We start from the raw sequence: 20982 nt of genomic DNA on the forward strand, positions 1-20982 counted from the left end.
GTGCAAAAAACACAGACCTTAGGCAGCCCAGGGAAGGGGGGGACCCAATAAAAAACACCCACTCAACGAATCAGAAATCTCCACCTTCTCTGCTGAGTCCGGCTGGGCTGCTAAGAATGTGTTGCTTTCGGCCAGCTGTCCTCTAGGTGGGGCTGAAGACTACATTTTTGGCAAGTTTCAGCTCATCTAGGGGAGAAATCCTTTGCAAACTCTCCACTGGTATAAACCCCAGACATCCCAGAGCCCCTTAACCTAAGGATTTCCAAAAGCCACCCCCCGATACTAAAATGACAGCGAACCCTGGAAAGCACGGAGAACACTTCCAGCCTTTCGCATAGCAGGTGGGAAGCATGCTCCGACGTAGCTGAGTTTCGCCTGGGAGGACGGAAGTAGCCGTTGCTTCGTGGAGCAGACGTGTGGGCTCCTGCGGGTCATTCCGAGACGGGGCTCACGACTCAGTCCTTGAATGCTTCACTTTATGGGAAAACAAGGATCGTAGGCTTTTTGCTTCTGAGTCAGAAACACAAGCACGCAGAACAAGACACAGCCGTGACCCCAGGACCATCACTTGGATTCTGTTTTGGCTCATGAGTGTCTACAAAGGGAACGTGTCAGCTAAGACCACATGGCTATTCTCCACGGGTGGGGGGGGGGGGTCTAAGGCGTCACGTCTCTCCCCTCAGTTGCTGTAACATCCAGTGCTTCTACGAGGCATGCCTTCGCCAAGCGCGGCTGACATCTGTGGACCCCCTTCTCTGTCCTCAGGACGTGGACCCTTTGCGGGACGCCCGAGTACCTGGCCCCGGAAGTCATCCAGAGCAAGGGCCACGGGAGAGCGGTGGACTGGTGGGCGCTCGGCATCCTGATATTTGAGATGCTCTCCGGGTGAGTACAAGTCTCCGGCACGTGCCTCCCCTGCTCGCCTGTCCTGGGATTGTCAGCCCCTAGGATGGGGCACTGGGGTGGGGTGGGTGGCGAGGGAGACTCTCGGGGTGCAGGCTCACCGCAGTTTCCCACTGCAGCGATCAGCGTGTGAGCCGACGATTTGGTTTGCTTTCCAAAGAGTAAAAGCACAGGCTAGAAGGACCAGCAGTGCACATCTGGTGAGATGTCTGTTCTGTCTCTCAGCGTCCCACTCTCCTGAGGATACACTGTTCGTCTTCTGCACGGACTCGGAGTTGTTTGTAGAGCTGGGTGATGTACCTGTTGGATAAAGATAAATAAATGCGATTTAGGACTTTACAAATGGTTGGCCGGAAAAAAAAAAAAAAGAGAGTGTTCTTTCCTGAAATCCCAAACATGCCTTGAGGGAGGTTTGGAATCGGGTTTCCCCTGGTCCAGATCCTGAGAGGTTGACCGCCTCTCGGGCGGTCGGCGTGAAGTGTTCAAGTCTGGCTTCTGAGTAAGGCGGGTCTCTGGGGGTCCTCCAGCCGGAAACAGAAAGCAGCCCCCCCCTCTTGGAAACCATGGACCTAGGGGTTCCCCTCATCCAGTGAACTCGGGGCTCTTCTGTCTGATGGGGTGGCTGACAGGCAGGGCAGGGGGTGCCCAGGACTCTTGCCAGGGGCCCCTGGACGTGCTGCCTCCCCACCTCCACCCACCCTCTCTCCCCTTCCCGGTGTCCTGCTTTCTTCGGTGTGTGTTCCCTGCAGGACAGGCCCCCAGCTTTCAGGTGGAAAGGAGGAGAAAGAGGAATTCTGTGTTGAGCACATGGCCAGCCAGGCTGGAGTCTAGGAAGCCTTGTGTTTGTCGTCCATCTATTTACCATCTGTTTATCAATGTGTTTATCTATCATCTACATCTACCTTCCTACCTGTCCACTATATATCTGTCTATGTATCAGCCATATCTATCGATCTATCATCTCTCAATCTGTCAGTATCAACCTATCAATGTATCATCTATCAATGTCTCTCTGTCTGTCAATCAGTCTATCAAATCTATCTGTCCATCCATCCATCCATCCATCTGTACTTTGATCCATCCATCCCTCCCTGCATCCATTTATCCATCCATCCATCCCTCCATCTATCCATCTATCCATCCATTCATCCATCCATCCATCCATCCATCTAGCCATCCATCCATCCATTCATGTATCTGTCCATCTAATCTATGTGTCTGTCTGTCTGTCTGTCTATCTATCTATCTATCTATCTATCTATCATCTAAACACCTATCTATCTATCCATCCATCCATCCATTTATCCATTTATCCATCTATCTATCCATCTGTCTGTCTGTCTATCTATCTATCTATCCATTCATCCATCCATTTATCTATCTATCTACCTATCTATCCATCCAATCTATCTATCCATCCACCCATATACCCATCCATCAATCTATCTGTTGATCTATCTATCTACCCATCTATCCATCCATCCATCCATCCTGTCGTCTTTCTGTTTCTCTGTCTATCCTTTTGAATTTTCCAGTGCTCTTCACTCAAATGCCTCCAGCAAATCACATAGAATCAGATTCCTTCACGTCCACCCTAACGCAAGGCATCCCAAGCTGAGCGGTTGGTTGACATGAGTTCCATGAAGCATCAGTCCACCAAGAAGAGACAAAAAATTGTAAATATTCCTGCAGCCGTATCTGATCACACAGACGCCAGTAGCATTTTTTCCTTCCCTACCATTATTGACCATGAGAGGGCAGCGTTGCCCGAGCAGAATTGAATCCTGGCGCCCGGTGAGTTTGGTAGAATGGGGTTCCTGTGTCCTCTTTTTCGTCTTTGCTGTTAGCATAGACTATCGTACTAGAGGATGTAATAATACAGCCTGTCGTTAGTAAAGACAAAGATACTGTGACATCATGATGTTGACAGAATGTCACAGAAAATTGTTAGACTGGAATTACTAGAATAATTATTATCAGAGCAAATAATAATAATGGTTAAAATAGAATAGCATAGAATTACAATGTAATATTAGGATATACTAGAATTATTATTAGGGATCTTAGATAAACGTAATTATTAGAACGTTACTAGGTTACAATATATTACAATGTAATAGAGAATTATTAGAGTAGAAATGTTAGAACAATAATTAATATTAGTGTAATGATAATTAAAATAAATAGAATAGAATAGAAATACAATATAATATTAGGGTACATTATAATTATTACTGTTATTATATATGCATACTATTAGAATCGTATTAGAATATATTACTACATTAGAGAATATATTTTTATTCTAATAGTAAACAGAATGTTAACAGAGTATTTCTAGTATTTCTAGTATCCTACTGTTAACAGTCTACTAGAATGTTAGGAATTGAATAGAAATAATGTAACTAGAATCTAATATATTATTAGGTGCTGTTATTAGAATAATTGGAGATTAATGATTAAAACCCTCTCCTGACCCCAAACATTGTAAGTTGAACGTTGCATTTCGTAAAGGGAACTGTGTTCACAGTCAGCATGCTTTTATTTTGCACAACTCCAGTTAGAGTCAGGGTTTTCTGAGTGGCTATTTTCAGAGCCATCGGTCCCTGTATACACACTGCAGCCCCAGCTGGCCCTTCCTCCACGTTGCTCGGCTCTCCCCGAGTCCAGCCAGCCTCAGCCCTTGCCTGGACCCATCCCCAATGTCCTCCTGTCTCCTCCGGCCACACGCTCTCCTGCCCACAGCATCTGTCCCAGGCAGCCACTTAAGGGATCCCCCACTGACACCAGCCAGACCACGCCGTCCTCCCTTGCAGCCCTCGAGTGCAAAGACGCAGAGCTCCCTACTGTACGAGGCTCTGAGGTGGTCTGTCCACGATCCGCCCATCTCAGACGGTGACCTGGCCCCTCTCCTGGCATTGCTAGCCTTCCTGCTGCCCCTCCAACACACCATGAGGCCCTCCGGTCCCTCTCCCTGCCAGCCTCCTGCAGGGCATTGCCCCTGCTGGTCCCTTCTCTTCTGCTCTCAGGAAGGCTCACCTGCAACCTGACCTCAGAGCCCTGCCCCCCCTCCCCAATCTGTCCCAGCACCTCCTTCTCTTCCCTTTATAGCACTCATGGGGATCTGAAACCAGCTGGTTATGTGTGCTGACTGCTCAGGAGGTCACCAGGTGCAAATTCTGCTTCTTGAACCAGGAGACTCATGGCGGCCGGTGGGAGGACGTTACTGTATGGAAGGTGGAGATGACTTTGTTTTTTCAAAGTCCTTGTCTCCAGTTTACTTGGATTTCTGTTTCTCTGTTTTCACACCTGCAGCAGGATCCAGCGCAGACTGCCTTGTCTGTTCATTTATTGCTTTCAGTGGTTGTTTAAATCTTTCCTGAAGTACAGAAGAAACCATGTGTTAGGTAAAAGCTGCCGTGTGATTACGGTGGGAGAGCATGTCATAGCTGGGGTTTTATTTTCATCCAGTAAGAAATGTAAGGTGCGATTGAAAATGTGTAGCACATTGCAGAAAAGTCACTAGTGGGTTTTCCCAGGAAAACCCAGCTCAGCTCTTTTTTTTTTTTCCCCCATCATCTGCTCCTTTCAAATCCACCCTTGTGGAGAGTTGACCAGCACAGACGTGTTTTTAGGGAAGGTGGGATTTGTGTGCATTTGGACCCACATCCACATGGCATGTTAGCTGCAGTGCGGTGGTTCTCAGACATCTCGGCCACAGGACCCTAGAAGTTTTCAGCAACCACGTATCCTAAAAGTTATTACATTCCTAAAACTTATAAACACTCGTAAGTGTTACTACTGACCCCAGAGAGCCTCCACTGATGTGGGTTACATCTGCCAGTGTTTACCACATTTGAAATTAAAACGGAAATTTAAAAAAACTCAATTTGCATAAAATAATACACTCACCAATGGTTACCACGAATCAGGTTTTCAACGATACGGTAACGGTACTTCCTGGAGTAAAAAATCTTTGGAGAGATGAGTGGCCTGGTTTCACATTTTTGTTCCTCCCTTTCGTGTCCAGCTTAATCCAAGGGGGCTGCTTTCTTCTGTCTCACTCTGTCCGGCACGATGTGTTGTGTTGAGGGATAGGGAGAAAATGCAGCCACGTTCAGATTTATAGTCAGAAGAAGGACACCACCACAGAAGTCGTAAAAAAAAAAAAAACCTCCTTGGGGGAACCCCCTCAGGGTTCCTTGGAACCCCACTTTGAGAATTGGGGCTGCCACGCCAACGGCAGGGTACGTTTGCCCCCCGACGAGCTCATGCAGTGGGCGCGCCCACACGGCCGCCACCCCCGACGGCAGCAGGGCGCCCCGCGCCCCGCGGGAGCAGGCAGCTGCCGGGCGGGGGTGGCCGGCGCCTGGGCGCTGTACGCCGGTCACGCTGGCGACAAGCACCACTTCCCACCGGGGCGGCCGGGCTTCGGAGCTCATCACAGCCAGGGACGCAGAGGGATGCGGCCCTGCCCTTGCCAGCGCGGCACCTGTGCTCACACCCGAGTGGGATGATGTCACGTGGTGCACAGCCACATTTCTGCATTTATTTGGAATCTTTCATTTTTCTGATGGATCTACCTCTGCTTCTTATTCATTCATGTCTGTTTTTGTACTTCATACTTCTTTTATTCATTTATTTGTTTGTTTTTCTACTTTCTTTTCTCTGTAATACATTTGTGTGTCGGTTTCCTGGGGCAGCTGGAACAAATGACCACAAACCAGGGACTTAAAACCACAGGCATCCATCCTCCCCCCCTCCTGGAGACCAGACGTCTGAGGTCAAGGTGTCGCAGGGCCGCGCTCCCTCCGAAGGCTCCAGGGGAGGGTCCTCCCTGCCTCTTCCAGCTTCTGGGGGCTCCAGGCGTCCATCCCTGGGCTGGTGGCCGCCTCCCTCCCGTCTCTGCCTTTGTCTCCATGTGGCGTCTCCTCTGTGTCTGTGTCTCTCCTCTTCTGTCTCTTCTAAGGACACCGTCCTTGGATGCAGGGCCACCTCCTCCAGGAGGACCTCCTCTCAGGTCCTTCGCTAATTTCATCTGCAAAGTATATTTCCTCTTTAGTCTGTTTCACATTTTTTCCTGTTTCCAGATACTAGAAGGGATACTAGTCTTAGTTTGTGTTACCTGGACTACAGTCTTTATGTGTGGGAATATGCCACAGACAGTACATAAGTGTACGGCGTGGCTGTGTGCCAGTAAAATTTTATTGACAAGAACAGGCTCGGGGCCATAGTTTGCTAATCCACAGGGTGTAGATCTTTGTGCCTAAAGATACCAGCTGGAAACCAGCCTGACTGTCACTCACCTCCCAAAGTAGGACGTAGGAGAATTCATCTACTGTGGAATCAGGTGTTGGCTTCTGTAGGGTTGCAGACAACCTGAGCCAGAAGAAGACACAACACAAGGTCAGCCATCCTCTTCGATTTGGCCTCAAAGATTCGTTGAGCACCTACTGTGTGCAGGGCGCTGTGTCTGCAGGAAGAAGACGGATGTCCACTCATGCTCTAGTGGGGGGGGCATTTTTAATGCCACCCAGGTGACCACATTGTTCATCAGATGGTCTTGGGGTTCTTGCCTTTTCTCTGCTGGCCTGTGGTCCATCATGCTCGGCCTCTTGGAAGTGACCCCTCGCCTCTAGTCCCGAACTATCCACCACTCCTCCGTGTCAGGAAAGAGCTCACATGAAATAATTTACCTTCTGCCCGTGGTGGGCAGAGAGCGTCATCCTTAATGCGACAGGGGTGATCCACCCTTGCTCGCCCACTAAAAATCCATGTTTCTGTTTCTTAACAGGTTCCCTCCGTTTTTTGATGACAACGCCTTTGGCATTTATCAAAAAATTCTTGCGGGCAAGATAGATTTCCCCAGACATTTGGATTTCAGTGTCAAGTAAGTAAACCAGTTCCCTCATCATTGGATGTGTTTAATTTTAAAGCATATTAAAAAAAAAAAAAATCACAGCCAAGGCATCTGCCTAGCCGGGTCCCAGCCCTGCCTTATCCCCTGTGCTGTGCTGAAATGATTTTGGGAATTCATCTAAAGGCATTTGTTACTGTATTTAATGAGAGAACCGTTTTGTTATTTGGCAAGTAGGGCCTCCCTCCGCCCTGCACCACCCGCAGGTTTTGTGCTTGGCACAAGTGGTGATGGATTTAGCAGAGTTTATCTTTTCTCTCCCGCTTCAATTAATCTCATCCCTAAAATCTTTTCCGGTGAAAACATTGAGTCATGAGTTTGTTGCTTCAAGACTTTCTGCATTGCTTCACTGTTACTCAGTTTGGGTATGCATTTTTGTGGCTCTGGGTGGGGGGAAAGAACTAATTTTTTTTTTAAAAGATAAGGGTGCTCTCGGTTTTCCAAATACCTTACTCCATGAGTCAGCTCCTGGCCATCTGGACCGTATGCTGTTTCACTGTCTCTCCCAGATACATCGATAGGTGCCCCACACTCCTGCTGATGACAAAATGGAGTTAATTATGGTTAGCTGAGAACTAAGCTTTTGTCTCTTTTTCTTTGCTACATGTTTTAAAAGTAAGCCATGGAAACTGAGTGCAGAGAAGTCGTGTTATTTCATGACAGTGTTGGCCTTCTAGGACCACTGGCTGCATCCACGTCTTGTTTCTCAGTGGTCGGTGCGCTCACTGTCCGGAGAGGTCCTTGGTCTGCATCCTGTGTTTCTCTTGGCTTGTGTGGGCCGGAGGTTGTGTTTGACGCACCAGGCAGGTTCTGACAGATTTTAGGAAGAAAACGAGGCTCCAGCTAAACATAACCATCCAGAAGGGACACTCTATACCATGAATGGTCAGATAGCGAGGTGACAAGGGAACTATGCACCCCAAAGCCTGTGGCTCTAGGAAGACACGAAGGAGCATCCTAGGATTTCTCTCCCACGTCTCACATCCCATCAGCTTCTAGTGATTCTATTTCAAACGGATGGCAAAACATGTTTAAGATGGGGTTGCGCGTGTACCAGCAAGTCGCCGGTGATTGGATGGGGTTAACGTCTGCCGACGCCCACGTCCAGCCCTGCCCCGGTACGCTGCCTGGGACTCTTCCTGGGAGCACTTGTGCACGGCTGCCATGGGCGCGACTCAGCTGAAGCCAGGGAGACACTTGCTTTTGATCCGCAGGAACTCTCTCAGCGTCCTCACAGTCAGCCACCTTTTTCTGTAGGCATCTCCTGGTGTTGGGCAGTTCAGAAGATGCCCTGATGGAACGCCCTTCCTCTTCCAAGGAGTGTCTTAAATTCTCCCAGGAGATGTCTCCCCAAGACAGGGGAGGGTCCATAAATCTGAGGTCGTTTATTGGGTTCTGTTCATCCACTGAGTAGGTTTCCAACATTTTGGGGACAAGAAGGTGTTAGAGAAACAGAATAACCCTAACCACAGTTCTGGTCTCCTGCCGCCGCCTCCTCCTTTTTCTCTTGGTTTATCTTTACTTTTAAGAGCGAAGCAGCAGAAGCTCTTCTGGAATCCTTTGGACCCTAATGAGTCATTTCTTGCCCAATTTACTGTCCCTCTGTGGCTGTGAGTGTAGAATTCTGAGTGAATTTTTCAGGTGGTGTGTTGGTTCATGCAGCCTCAGCATCTGACCACGTCCGTCTGTGTCTCGGGATGGACGTGAAGATTCTTGATAAGATTGCATCTAATTGAAGAGGATTGAAAAGCTTTGGGGCTGGCTGCCAGCTTGGTAGAACTCATCTTCACAAGCGTTTCTTCATGCCTGAAGGTGGTCCAGGAGACGCCAGCTGGCACCGGGATCCGAAGTAAGATTTAGAATTTCAGCCGTGGTGAATCGAGGGGCTGCCAGCAGACACACAGCCCGTCCCAGGAGCGATCTGCGCCCCCACACCCACTCACCTCTCAGATGCTTCCCGAGTACCTACCTGGCTTTGACTTTTCTGGTGACCCCTTTTCCTCTGCACCCTTTCCTTTCAGGGTTGAGTGAGGGTTTTACAAGGCTCTGATTTTGTATCTTAAATACGTCTTTGTCTTCTTGGAATCCCAGTACAGGCAGCTTTAATTAAAATTCACTGCTAGGGTGGCAGAGGTGTTAAAAAAAAAAAAAAAGCAAAACAGGAAGAAGAAAAAACACAGGTGTTTGGAGATATTTTGGGAGTGTGCTATTTGGTGACATTGTGGTTGGGTTTTTTTTTCGCTTGTTTGTTTTGTTTTGTTTGGGTATGTCAGAATACTGCAGGAGACAGTCCATAAGTACAGGAAAGGTATCTAAATGTTTCAGCCCTCTTGTGTTCCTCTTCCCTGCTCATGAGTATGTGCTCTGTACGTGATGGGTACAAAGCCCCAGCCTTCCGTGAGCCAGTGTCCCCAGCTTTTCCCTTTGAGGTGGAGCTGCGGAGAAGCCTTCAGGGAGCCCGGTTCTTCTTAAGGACGTGTCGTGTTGGGAAACTCTGTTCCAGCTTCTCCTTGACAAAGTTTGGGATCAGTAGGAACCTGGGAGACTCAACCAGTCCAGACCTGAGGGACCCCGGGTCACCAGAACCTCACATTTCTCACTTGACCAAGCACCTGTGCCTCCCTGGCTGCACACGGACCCCAGGACGTTGCCCGAGTCTGGGTCTGTGCTCCTGACCCCAGAGTATGGGGGATCAGGAAAGTTTAGATGTTGAACACTGACTCAGGGGTTTTGATTGTCCTGGAAAAAAAATCCTTATAGGCTTGAAGTCCTCGAATATTATTAAACATAATATACTCAGTGTATTACACACTTACACACACGCGATACTTTTTACCTCCTTAACTGTTGCCCTCTGAGCTAGCCTGTCTTCTGAAGGTGCTGAAACCCATCAGTTCCCACCCTGACTGACCGCCTGCTGAATTCCGACACCGTCTGCCACTTAGAAGGAAGATCTAAGTGACCCAGCAGATGCGAAAAAGCTCCAGTAATTTGTACGCTTCTGGGAAAGCCAAGTGTGACAAAAGAAGAATGCCACGATGAGCAGACTCCCGGGGCAAAGCGTGGCCGTTTATTTCGGTAAAGGCACATGGCAGGGACGACCTTGACAGGTATATTTGAAATGAAGCCTCAGAGTCCCCGGGCCAGGTTCATTTTCCGCTCACGTTCAGAGGCGTCTCTTCTCTTCCATGATTTAATCAACGTCTCCCCCCTTATCTAGGTCCCCGTGGGCTGGCAACTCCCGGCGTTGCATAAATCGCTCAGGCTTTTATGGCCGTCAGCCTGCCGCGTTGGCCGGCGTCCATATCGAGATGTCTGTGTTTCTGTCTCCTTCCCCCATGCAGAGACCTCATCAGGAAATTGCTTGTTGTCGACAGAACAAGGCGACTGGGAAACATGAAGGTAAGTGTGTTTGCGTCCGCGTGTCTTGAGCAGGGTGCTCCCAGTGCGTGCCTCACCTCCACTTCATACGCATCAACAAAGGCAGAGCATTTACATGCAATTGTTGGCCACGTTTCCGGTCTGGGATTTTGGGGCATTAAAAATCAGACTCGGTCTACACCCTATCTCCTCATCCCTCCACAGGAGCCCTTGACTCCATGGTGATCTCGAAGTTACTCATCATTATCTTATTTATTTACTTTTCTATCTTTAAATAGCATCATTGAACTAGAATTCACAGAAAATTCAGCTTATGCATTTAACGTGGACAGTCCAGTCTCTTGTACTATATTTGCAGAATTGTGCAGCCATCACCGCAGTCAGTTTTAAAGACTGTTTTCATCCCGTCCAAATGAAACCATGTGCCCTGGAGCTATCACCTGTCCTTCTGTCCTTCCTTGCCCTGGGCAACCTCTAGTCTACTTTTTGTCCATATAGATTATCCTTCTCTGGGCTTTCATAAAGATGCAATCATAGAAAACTTGGCTTCTTGTGTTTGGCTTCTATCATGGAATATCCTGTGTTCACTGTCCGTCCACATCGTAGCCTGTGTCAGAGCTCCACTCTTTTTCATGGCTGAGTAATATTCCCCTGTGTGGATGGACCCCATTCTGTTTATCCATCCATCCATCCATCCATGGACGCTTGGGTTCCTTCCACTTTTTGGTGGTGGTGAATAGTGCTGCTGTAAACATGGGTGTGGAGGTTTGTGTGTGAGCTAGTCATTATTTTAGAAATCGTATGCCATGTGTGATTTTCTCAGACTTTTCATCTGGAGGGAAATATATGTAAGGGACTGACTTGTGTAAGCGGTGTGATGTTCCCTTTGCCTGTTTCAGTTCTGTATTGACACCGCTGAATTTGAGACAATCCAGGGACCTCTTCTTAGCTGTTTCTAGGCCTGGGTGTCTGTGGAGGAACTTGGACACGGATTAATGTCTTGGCCCTGTCAGCTGCAATCTTGAGAGACAAAGTAGAATTGTGCATGAGACTTGAACCCCAGAGATCTCTCAGGCTCTCTAGTTTTGGGGGTGTATTCATTTCTTGGGGCAGCTGTAACCAATAACCACAAACTGTAGGCTTCAAACAACAAGAATTCATCCTCCCCCAGTCCTGGAGGCCAGATGTCTGAGGTCAAGGTGTCCCAGGGCCGCGCTCCCTCCAGAGGCTCCGGGGAGGGTCCCTCCTGCCTCTTCCAGCTTCTGGGGGCTCCGGGCGTCCCTGGGCTGGTGGCCACCTCCCTCCCGTCTCTGCCTCCGTCTCCACGTGGCTTTGCCTCTATGTCTGTGTGCCTCCTCTTCTGTCTCTTCTAAGGACACTTGTCACTGGATTTAGAGTCTACCCTAATGATGTCATCTTAACTTGTTTGCATCTATAGAAACCCTCTTTCCAAACAGACTCACATTCACAGGTCCTGGGGCTCGGGGACTTCCACGGAGCCTCTGGGGCAATGGGGCAGTGATGCACAATTCAATCCGTAACAGGTCACATTTGTCCAAGTCATTCATGGACCTTGGCCCGTGTGTTCAGGTCCTCAAGGAGGGGGCTAAAAGCTAACTTGGACATCACTGGTGAAAGAAACAAATCTGCAAAACAAGAAAGTTGTTCATCCAGTACCGGACTGCTCCTCTCCTCCTGGTGCTACTCATTCGGACTGTTTCTCTTTTTCCTTCCAAACATACCATTGTGTTTAACGCCTTCATCCTCTGTGGACAGTGCCCTGTCCTCCACACCTGGGGAGTTTCTAGCAGCTACTTTCTCTTTCACTTCACTTTCTATTTGTTAAAACTATCTGTCTACCTACCCACCTACCTATTTATATATTTATTGTCTGTCTATCTGTCTGTCAATCCATCCATCTAATCTATCTATCTATCTATCTATGTATCTATCTATCTATCCATCCATCTATATCTACCTACCTACCTACCTGTCTATCCATCCATCCATCCTTCCATCCACCCAACCATCCATCCATCTGTCCATTCTGTGTCTTATCTGTCTATCTACCTATCTTTCTATCATACCTGTTTATCCATCCATCGTGTCTGTTATCTGTCTAGCTAGCTAGCTTGATTTCATTTATCATTATACGTGTCTGTCATCTTTTACCATCTATCTAGCATCTTTTCCTCTATCACTTATCAATCATGTCTGTGTATCTATCCATGTGTTATCTACCTGTCTGTCCGCTATCTACCAGCTTATGCATCTGTCATCTGTTTTTCATTTATCAGTCATCTCTGTTACCTTTCATCATCTATCACCTATACCTCTTTTATCATCTTCCATCATCTGTCTATCCATTATCTATCTATCTATCATCTGCCGTCATCTGTGTCTAGACGTCATAATACCGTAGCATCCATTCCAGGTTTGAACTTCTAGAGAGTAAAGTTTCAGTCTTATTTGCCTAGTCTTAGCATCGCTCAAGGGAACACTCCACAGATACGCACTGTTTGACTTACATAGGGATGGAGAGAAATAGGGAAAGGAAGAGAGCTGTCAAAGTGACAGGGTTGGAAAAAAGCAGAAAACACTCACATCCCTGTTTCTTTCCTTTTGTAACTGAGGATTTTCTTTTTTGAGAATAAGTCACTTAAGACTTTAAAAAATATGAACTGATACAAGTTTTAAAAACAAGCTTAAATTCAGATGCATTGGCTCCTGTGTCACAATAGTTCACATATTTCTATCTTACAACTTCACACCTTTAATTGATTAAAAAGTGGCTACAAATATGATTTTTAAAAAAGGAGAAGGAGGCAGTTGAAGGCTTGCAAGGCACTTGGGAGGGATTTTCAGAGGTCGTGGTGCTGCTGGTGTCTGCCAGCTGGCCTTTGGTGCCGAAGCTGAGGCCCAGGCAGACAGACCTTAACGCACATTGTTATCTGGGAGATGATGCTGGGTGGCTGTCAAGCTCTCCGTGGCTGCAGTCCCGGTCACGTGACTTACTGGCTGAGCACGTAAGCACTTGCTTGGTACAGCAAATTGTAATCTTTAGTGAACCTCGGCTTCTGTGTTTTTTTAAGTGAGCATACTTTTATCTGAAGAAAACAGCTGACAGACTCAGACCTCACCGTGTGTCAGTCTAATTTTATGACCAGAGACTGAAGCACAATTACATTTTGGTCTTTGTGGCCCCGAGTAGTGTACACACACGAGCATCATGGCTAGATTTGTTTCCACTGTGAAGGAAAGCAAATGGAAAACAACTGCATTCATGTTTTCCCCTAGTAGCTCACACTCTAGGTACGAGGACTCGGAACATAGCAACCTCTTGTTGGTTTGTTCCATTATTTGTTTTCCTTATACTAAATCGTGTAGAGATTCCTTGGAATATTTTCTTCCCCGTCAACGTCCTGTACACTGACGACACACGTTTCTTTCAAAGAACGGAGCAGAGGACGTGAAGCGACATCGGTGGTTCCGGACCGTGGACTGGGAGGCTGTCCCACAGAGAAAACTGAAGGTACAACCTCCGTCAACAGGCAGCTCCTAGCTGGGTAGCTCTCCTGAGCCAAACACAGGCTCTGACGCTGTGACTGACTGACTTCTGACTGATACGTAATCAATTTGTTCAGTGCAACCATTCATCTCAAATTGTTCATAAGCCAAGTTCCCCGTTCAGGGGCCATCTTAGCTGAACAGTCACCTCATGGCGATTAAGACCCTGGCTTTTGCAGTTGGATTTTTTTTTTTTTTTTTTGAGACCTGGCTCCATCCTTCGCTAGTTCTGTGACAATGTCTTATGATCTGTCTCACCCCTTTCCTTTCTAATGGGGAACAGTGGCTGGAATAACACAGATGATGTGTGTGTCCAGCTTTTAGGCATGTGGCGCAATGATGGTGGTAGACAGATGAAGAATATTCTGAGGCTCACCTTTCTTTGAGCTTTATATGTTTCTGGCAGGTGTCCTCAGTGGTAATGGTCTCACGTTTTCACTTTAAAGTCAATGATGAGACATAAATAATGCCTATGCCTGGGCCCCAGACAAGACTCTAGAGACAGAGCCTAGATCAGCCAACATGTGATAACCTAACATCCCGTTCCTCTCCAAACACGGCTTTGTGTCTTGCTGACCCCGCAGCCCCCCATCGTGCCCAAAGTGTGCAGTGAGGGCGATACCTCCAACTTCGAAGCCTATCCTGAGAACGACTGGAACACGGCCCCTCCGGTGTCGTCGAAAGACTTGGAAGTCTTCAAGAATTTCTGAGGACAAGAATCCCCGTCTGGAAGGTGCAGGTTTACTTTTAGTAATTAAAAATGTTAAAAAAAAAAAAAAATCTACCCACAAACAGGTGGAGCATCGAAAAACAAAATCTGAACCAGAATGCCTAAGTCAATAAAAGGTTTTATAAAAACAAACAAGAAAAAGTCAGCAGGGTTGACATGACCTCCCGTGAAGGAGATACCGCGCTGACTGGGCAGAGCACCTCTACCCCGTGTGGAGCGGAGCAAGGCAGGGTCCTTCCCAGGGGCAGCGTGGGGAACACTCCGGCGCGTGTGGGCGGCGGGGCGGGGGCATCAGCGCCACCGTCGGCATCTCATTCCCCGGACCCACCCACCTGCCGGGACAGAGTCTGTACTGCTGAGTAAGACCCCTGGGAGGTGGGTGTGCGCCTAAATATTGGGAAGCACAGCTCCGCGGTTCCTGTTTGGGAATCCCTGAGTTCTAGACCAGAAGGCTTGCTGGGTATTTGGCTGTTAAGAAGGCATCATGGGAGAACACCTCATAGGGGATTTGCTAAGCTGAATTTGAGATTTAAAGGATGTGATTTTTTTTCAGTCTCTTAATTTCCATGAAGCTTTGAAGGTCTTCGACTTTATGACTTTGAAGGTCTAGTTTGTTTGTTTGTTTTATTTACCTTGTATTTTTCGCCCCCATATCTAAGGGCTTGTTTTTGTCTTTTAAATTCAAAATTTTTTATTTTTTATTAAAGTAGAGTTGATTAACAATATTATGTTAGTTTCAGGTGTACAGCCAGGAGATTCAGTTATACATACAATTTTCTAGATTTTTTTTCCATTATAGGTTATAGGATATTGAATACAGTTCCCTGTAATATATAGTAGGTGCTTGTTGTTTATCTGTTTTGTATATTATAGCTTTTAATCTGCTAATCCCAGACTCCTAATGTATCCCTCCCTTCCCTGTTTCCCCTTTGGTAACCGTACGTTTGTTTTCTATGTCTGTGAGTCTGTTTTGTAAGCAAGTTCACGCCTCATTTTTGTAGACTCACAGTGAAATTATTTTTCACGTACTTTGGCCCATGGCGGGGGACACTATTTGATGACATTCTTGATGAACCTCTGGAAGTCAGGGGATCATTTCATGATCACATTGCTTTCTGTTTATTCAGCCAATCTGGATTTTGCCCTTCTAAAAGCCCGGCACGTTAATATTTGAATCTATCTCAGAGATTTAACGGGGAGTAACTTGCACATGAATCAGGACAAAGATCTGGTTGTTTTCCGGTAAGGGTGGTTCGGTGTGATGATTCTGTACACAAAGGTAATTTCTTCATGAAGCAGAATTCTGAGCCCATAGGTGAGACCCACGGTCGGCTTAATTACAGGATTCCGCAGTGGCGAGGTAACCGTGTGATTAGGTGTTCTGTTTTGTATGCGTTATCACTTTTTGGCACGGGGCAGAGGTGACTGGGACAGCTGTCAGGGGAACGCTCGCCTCACTGCGCCTTGATGTTTATTCCATCATATAATATTTTCTCCGACTGTGAGGTCGTCCGGCGAAGCACGTTGAACCCAGGTTCCGGTTTACTCCGATCTCGGCGTGGGTGAGGGTGGGGTAGTTGTGGAGGAGAACGTCACAGAACACTGAAAACCCACCTTGGAAATCCTGATCGATCTCTCTCATGAGACATGTTCTGTCCTTAGAGTTCAGGCTGGTGGATCTTTGCTGTAAGAATTCCAAAGGAAAGCTTAGTTTCTTTTGTATGATTATTACTGTTCTTGTTAGAATTACAGACGTTCCCCAGGTATTTAAAAACGAACCAGATCTTTCATCTTGTTTCATGCCAGAAACGGGACAATTGGAGCCTGCCTGGGACAGGTGGCTGAGCCCGTGCAGAGCTGAAGAAAGGTCTTCACGGGACCAGGACATTCCCACGTTTCTGGACGTGTGGATGTGGACCAAGACGCTGCAGCCCTGTTGGCCTCCGTGCATCTGTCATCGTTTAAGCAACTGGAAATCCACTGCACAGTAGGACGTTTAGAACAATTGTTTGCTGGTTGATTTTATCTTCTGTTTCAGCTTTTGTGTTCCTACTGTGATAGCTTGGTTTTTTTTTTTTTTTTTTTTTTTTCCTCATAGACTTGACGTTACACGTTTGAGCTGAACTTGTTGAGATACAACCACAAATTGCGTGTGGGTGCGTGCGTGCGTGTGTGTGTCTGAAAAAGACAGTGTGATTGGAGCACAGTTTGTCCAGTGTTTCTGCTTTCTAGAGGTTATGGTTTTTATGTTTCAGTATTTTTTTTCAAGAATCTATTCTCTTGGGGACAAAAGTCTAAACAGTATGATGTGTGCAGTTCTGAATCATCTTATATGCATTTTATGGTTCTACGTGAAGAAAATATTATATGTCGGTCTGTATCCAACACCTTTAGTGCTTCGTGTCTGGAAACCTCGGGTCTTGAAACCAGAAAGAAAGGGAAGGGGATGGGGGTTTCAATTTTAGTACAAGACTCGCCATTGACCATGAACGTTATTCAAGGAGTTTTTCTGTATCACATTGAAAAAATGTCATGCTCCGCAGAGGGACGGCTGCCTATGAAAAATGCCAGCTGAAGTCCCTCGCCTAGAACCCATTTCCTAAAGCGTGACAAGTAGCTTTCCGATTGGCTCAATGAGCTTTCCCGCAAAGGTTCTCTTTTCCCTTCGGTTTTGGGAAAAGTGAGAAACGGAACAAAAAGCGATGGAAACATCTGAACCCCTGCTCAGTTTTCGGTTCTCCTTGGAACCGTTCAGCGTGAGTCCGTGTAACCACACGCTCTGGTTTCGTAGACCTGGTGGGCTTGTGCAGAGTGACCACTGACTGAGATGTCTTTGTCTTTGGACCTGGTTCTGACGACGCCCCGGAGGTTTACTCCGCCGTGTCCTTCCCTGAGGAGTGACCCCACGGCGGCCGGCTGTTGAGTAGGCGTCTTCTCCAAGACAGGCCATGAGTAGAGGTCCTTGGGGCTCGTGTGGTCTCCAGTTCATTTCCTCCTCTACTCTTCTGCTCCTGCTTCCTGGTTCTAAACTTTGCTGTGAAAATCTGCGGGTTCTGCGTGTTCTGGGTTGGCTCCGAGTGGCTGAGACCTGTTGTGCATCCGGCCATCGGACCCAACCGTCACCTCTCCGTGGGGTCTGGGCATTCGAGGAGTGGCTTCCAGAGCCGTCAGGGCGCGCAGGGCTTCACCCAGCAACTTCTTTCCTATTCCTCTTCTCTCTTGCTCGGCCAAGGAAGGTCCAGCTCCTCCAGCAACCGGGATGGGGGCAGCATCTGCCGTGGAGGTGTGCTGGTAAAAATGGTCTGGGGGACCCCACAGCTGGCAGCCCGCTCCCAGGCCCGCGCCGCTCGGGTGCACTTGGCTCAGCGGCCGCTGATTCGCCGGGCCGGGCCAGGAGGGTGCTTCATCCCGCCGTCTTTGCCACGTCTCTTTCCTGCAGCCACGTCTCCCGCCGTCTTTGCCACGTCTCTTTCCTGCAGCCACGTCTCTGGGTGTGCGGAGCTGCCTTTTGGGAAAACCATACATTTTTTTTTTCTTAAGCAGCAAAAATGTCAAAGGAGGTGCAGCCCCCTATCAGATTTGGCCAGATTCCATTACAAATCAGAAGGGAAGGCCTGCCTGGAGGGTGATGGGAAGACAAGTTACACCCATAAAAGCTTTAAATTGAGGGCACTAACCCCCCCCTTCTCATTAATGAGCAATTCTTCAAATACAAATCAACTCTGTAGGTGAGAGTGAGTCCGCGATTTAGTAAAACAAACTCTTTACAATGAATAACTCAATAAAAAGTTATTTCCAGAGGGCGCAGCTGGATGAACGTCACCGTAGAACTGTGTTTTTTCAGCCTGTGCTTCTGAGTCGCCGTGCTGTTTGCATTAAGCGGAGGCCCAGCACGGACTGAAAACCTCGGCACGCCATTCCTGGGCTGTTTCCGTCCTCGGATGTTAGGACGTTAAATCAGCAAAGTGAACTCGGACTGAGACACCGGGTGCACGAGGGAAAAAGCCCCAGGCTCGTGTCCTCTGCCTCTAAAAGTAAATCAGAATGATTATTTTGGAGAGCCTTGGGCTTAAAAAAATAGAAAATAAATGAAACACCTTCCTTGAACACAATACCAAATTGTACAGGACACCCGTTGCCCCCCAGACCTCTTTTTGGGTTTCATTCTTCCTGTCCGGGGCTTCCTATGTGCTTACATGAAGCTAGTGGCAAGAATGCACCACAGTGCATTGCCTTAGTTTCAGACAGATACGCCGGAGAAGCAAACTGCGAATGCATCAATGTCTTTGTTCTCGGAAAACACAGGAATCAGCCATCAGGCATGCAAAACAAACTGAAATTCAAAAGGATTTCCAAGAACGCCAGACGGCGTTCAGGTCCCCTTCAGGACACTCAGGTGCATTTCAGCATCCAAAGTGTGACCTGCCCGTGCGTGGCTGGGGTGATGGGGCCGTAAATTAAACGGTGTGATGTAATGCAAAAAATTGGTGTGACCAAAACGTGTCTTAAACTCGTACATCACTCACGACGTACAACTGGAGAATAATTTTTACTTGGTGGAAATTCTGAAATTTTCATGTACGGGATTGAAAATGATCAGCCTGCAGAGTTTTGAAGAAGATTCGTGGAACTCAGCACAACCTTCAGAGCTGGCAAGTGATAGATTTATTTTGTCCTATGCAATTTGACACGTTGGCAATGGTTTCTTAAGTGAGGACGCTATTTAAAATGTCTGTAGGAAACGTGTACATTGCAAGAGGTGGACGGAGTGTCGCCAGCCTGCCTTGTTAGGCACCTGTAAAGCCAAGAAGGATGTAAAACCGCAGCTCGTCCTACAAGCGTATCGTCCGCAGTCATTGGCCGACGTCCAGTTCCTTCCCCGCCAGTGTCAGAACCCTTCTTATCAACAATGTGTCGTCTGCCGGCAATGGGAAAAGTGTGAAGTCTGCTGTCGGTGACACACAACATGCAAAAGAAGCCCCACCAGCCACATTGGGGTGTCCGTGCCCCCATCGCCACGATGCTTGAAAACGCCACGCTCCATTCCTGGTCCTGGGGCGGCCGCAGCATCACACGTTTGTACGTGTCTCACACGGTGTCCTGTCTCAGTCTCTGCGTCAGGCCTCACCTCCTCCTGATGGCAGAGTCCCCGGCAGCGCTCGGGTCGAGCGACGTGACTTTCATTTGCCACTTCTACGTGCCGTTGACCCGCGTTACCTCTCAATTTGGAACCACTGTAACCAGGATCCACGGCTCCATGCTGTCCGCTGACCACGCTGAGGGACCACTTTGTTGGCAGCCAGGACCACTCCCAAATCCTCGCCCTGCCCTACGAGTGCAAGGAAGATTGTCTGTTTTTTTCCCCTCATCCCTGTGATTTTGCATCAGAAAATGGACACCATCCCAGAAGCCCTCAATCGCCCAGTTGAGATTTGAAATGAGACGCCTGTGTTGTCCTTTTCCCAGTGGTCCGTCTACCCAGCGAGTATTTCAGACCCGTTGGCCGCATCCTACGTGCTGCACCATGTGTCCCTGTTTCTGACTTAGCTAATTCAACTTGAGTGGATGTAACCAAAAACAGAAAAAAGCACAGGCATAGTTGTCTTAATAATGTGTTTGAGTCGGGTGTGTGTGTGTGTGTGTGTGTGTGTGTGTGTGTGTGTGTGTGTCTTGGTGGAGGTGGAGCGTGGAGGGATGTTTCCCCCAAGGACGACGTTTTGGTGTCAGGTTGGTTTTTGCAGACCCAGGGAGCAGCCCTTCGTGACAAAAGGGAAATACCCCGTAACGGTTTCATCTCAGCTGTGTTTCAAAACGTTCCGTTGATCTGCTGTTTGATCCGGTGGCCACCTCTGTGATTTAAGTAAAAGTCATTCAGGCTGTGTTATCACACCTGGGATTTGAAGCCTTTCGACTTCCAGGCTGTCTTGCTTCGGTCCCTCAGATTGGTTCCCAGCTCTGCAAGGCGGTCGTGGCTTCCTTCTTTCCGGTGAGAATGGACCCCCTTGAGCAGGTGCGGCACGTCCCCGGCGTGTCCCCCACCCGCATCCCTGCCGGGTCATCCCAGCTTCTCGTGTGCATAAAACAAACAAAACAAAACAAAAAACAACAAGAACAAAAAGCCTGTTTCTAACCCTGTCAATTCCTTGCACAATGAAAATCACTGTGATTTGTATATATAAAATTTGACTGCTGTCTAATTTATGGAATGATACTATGGATTCCAAATTTGTTTAATAAACTTTGTATCTTTGAAGATAAAATCAGTCTCTGGTCTGCTTCTTCTGTCATGGGAAAACCTGTAGCTTTTCTGCTCTCATGGTATCTGGGTGTTAGCACTCTTACCTTTTCTTTTGAATTTCGTATATTTATTGAGATGCAATATTCAAAAAATTGTATTTGTCTCAGGTTTGCAACATAATGATTCTACATACGTGTATATATCAAAAAACACCCCACGTCTTTTTAACATCCATCACCTTAACGT

The 20982-nt window shown here is 47.6% G+C and overlaps 1 protein-coding gene across 1 annotated transcript in view; it reads left to right on the forward strand.

The window, feature by feature from the left end:
* PRKX (protein kinase X-linked) overlaps positions 1-20758 on the forward strand; it is a 60243-nt gene extending 39485 nt beyond the window's left edge. Inside the window, exons 4-9 of the mRNA XM_032475557.1 lie at positions 766-885; positions 6698-6793; positions 10165-10222; positions 13656-13733; positions 14353-14501; positions 16305-20758. Of these exons, the coding sequence (XP_032331448.1) occupies positions 766-885; positions 6698-6793; positions 10165-10222; positions 13656-13733; positions 14353-14478 (478 nt within the window). The 3' untranslated portion in view covers positions 14479-14501; positions 16305-20758. The remainder of the gene's footprint in view (positions 1-765; positions 886-6697; positions 6794-10164; positions 10223-13655; positions 13734-14352; positions 14502-16304) is intronic.
* The last annotated feature ends 224 nt before the right edge of the window (positions 20759-20982 follow it).

Source organism: Camelus ferus, chromosome X (assembly GCF_009834535.1).
Source record: "Camelus ferus isolate YT-003-E chromosome X, BCGSAC_Cfer_1.0, whole genome shotgun sequence".
In the NCBI taxonomy this organism is placed as follows: Eukaryota; Metazoa; Chordata; class Mammalia; order Artiodactyla; family Camelidae; genus Camelus; species Camelus ferus.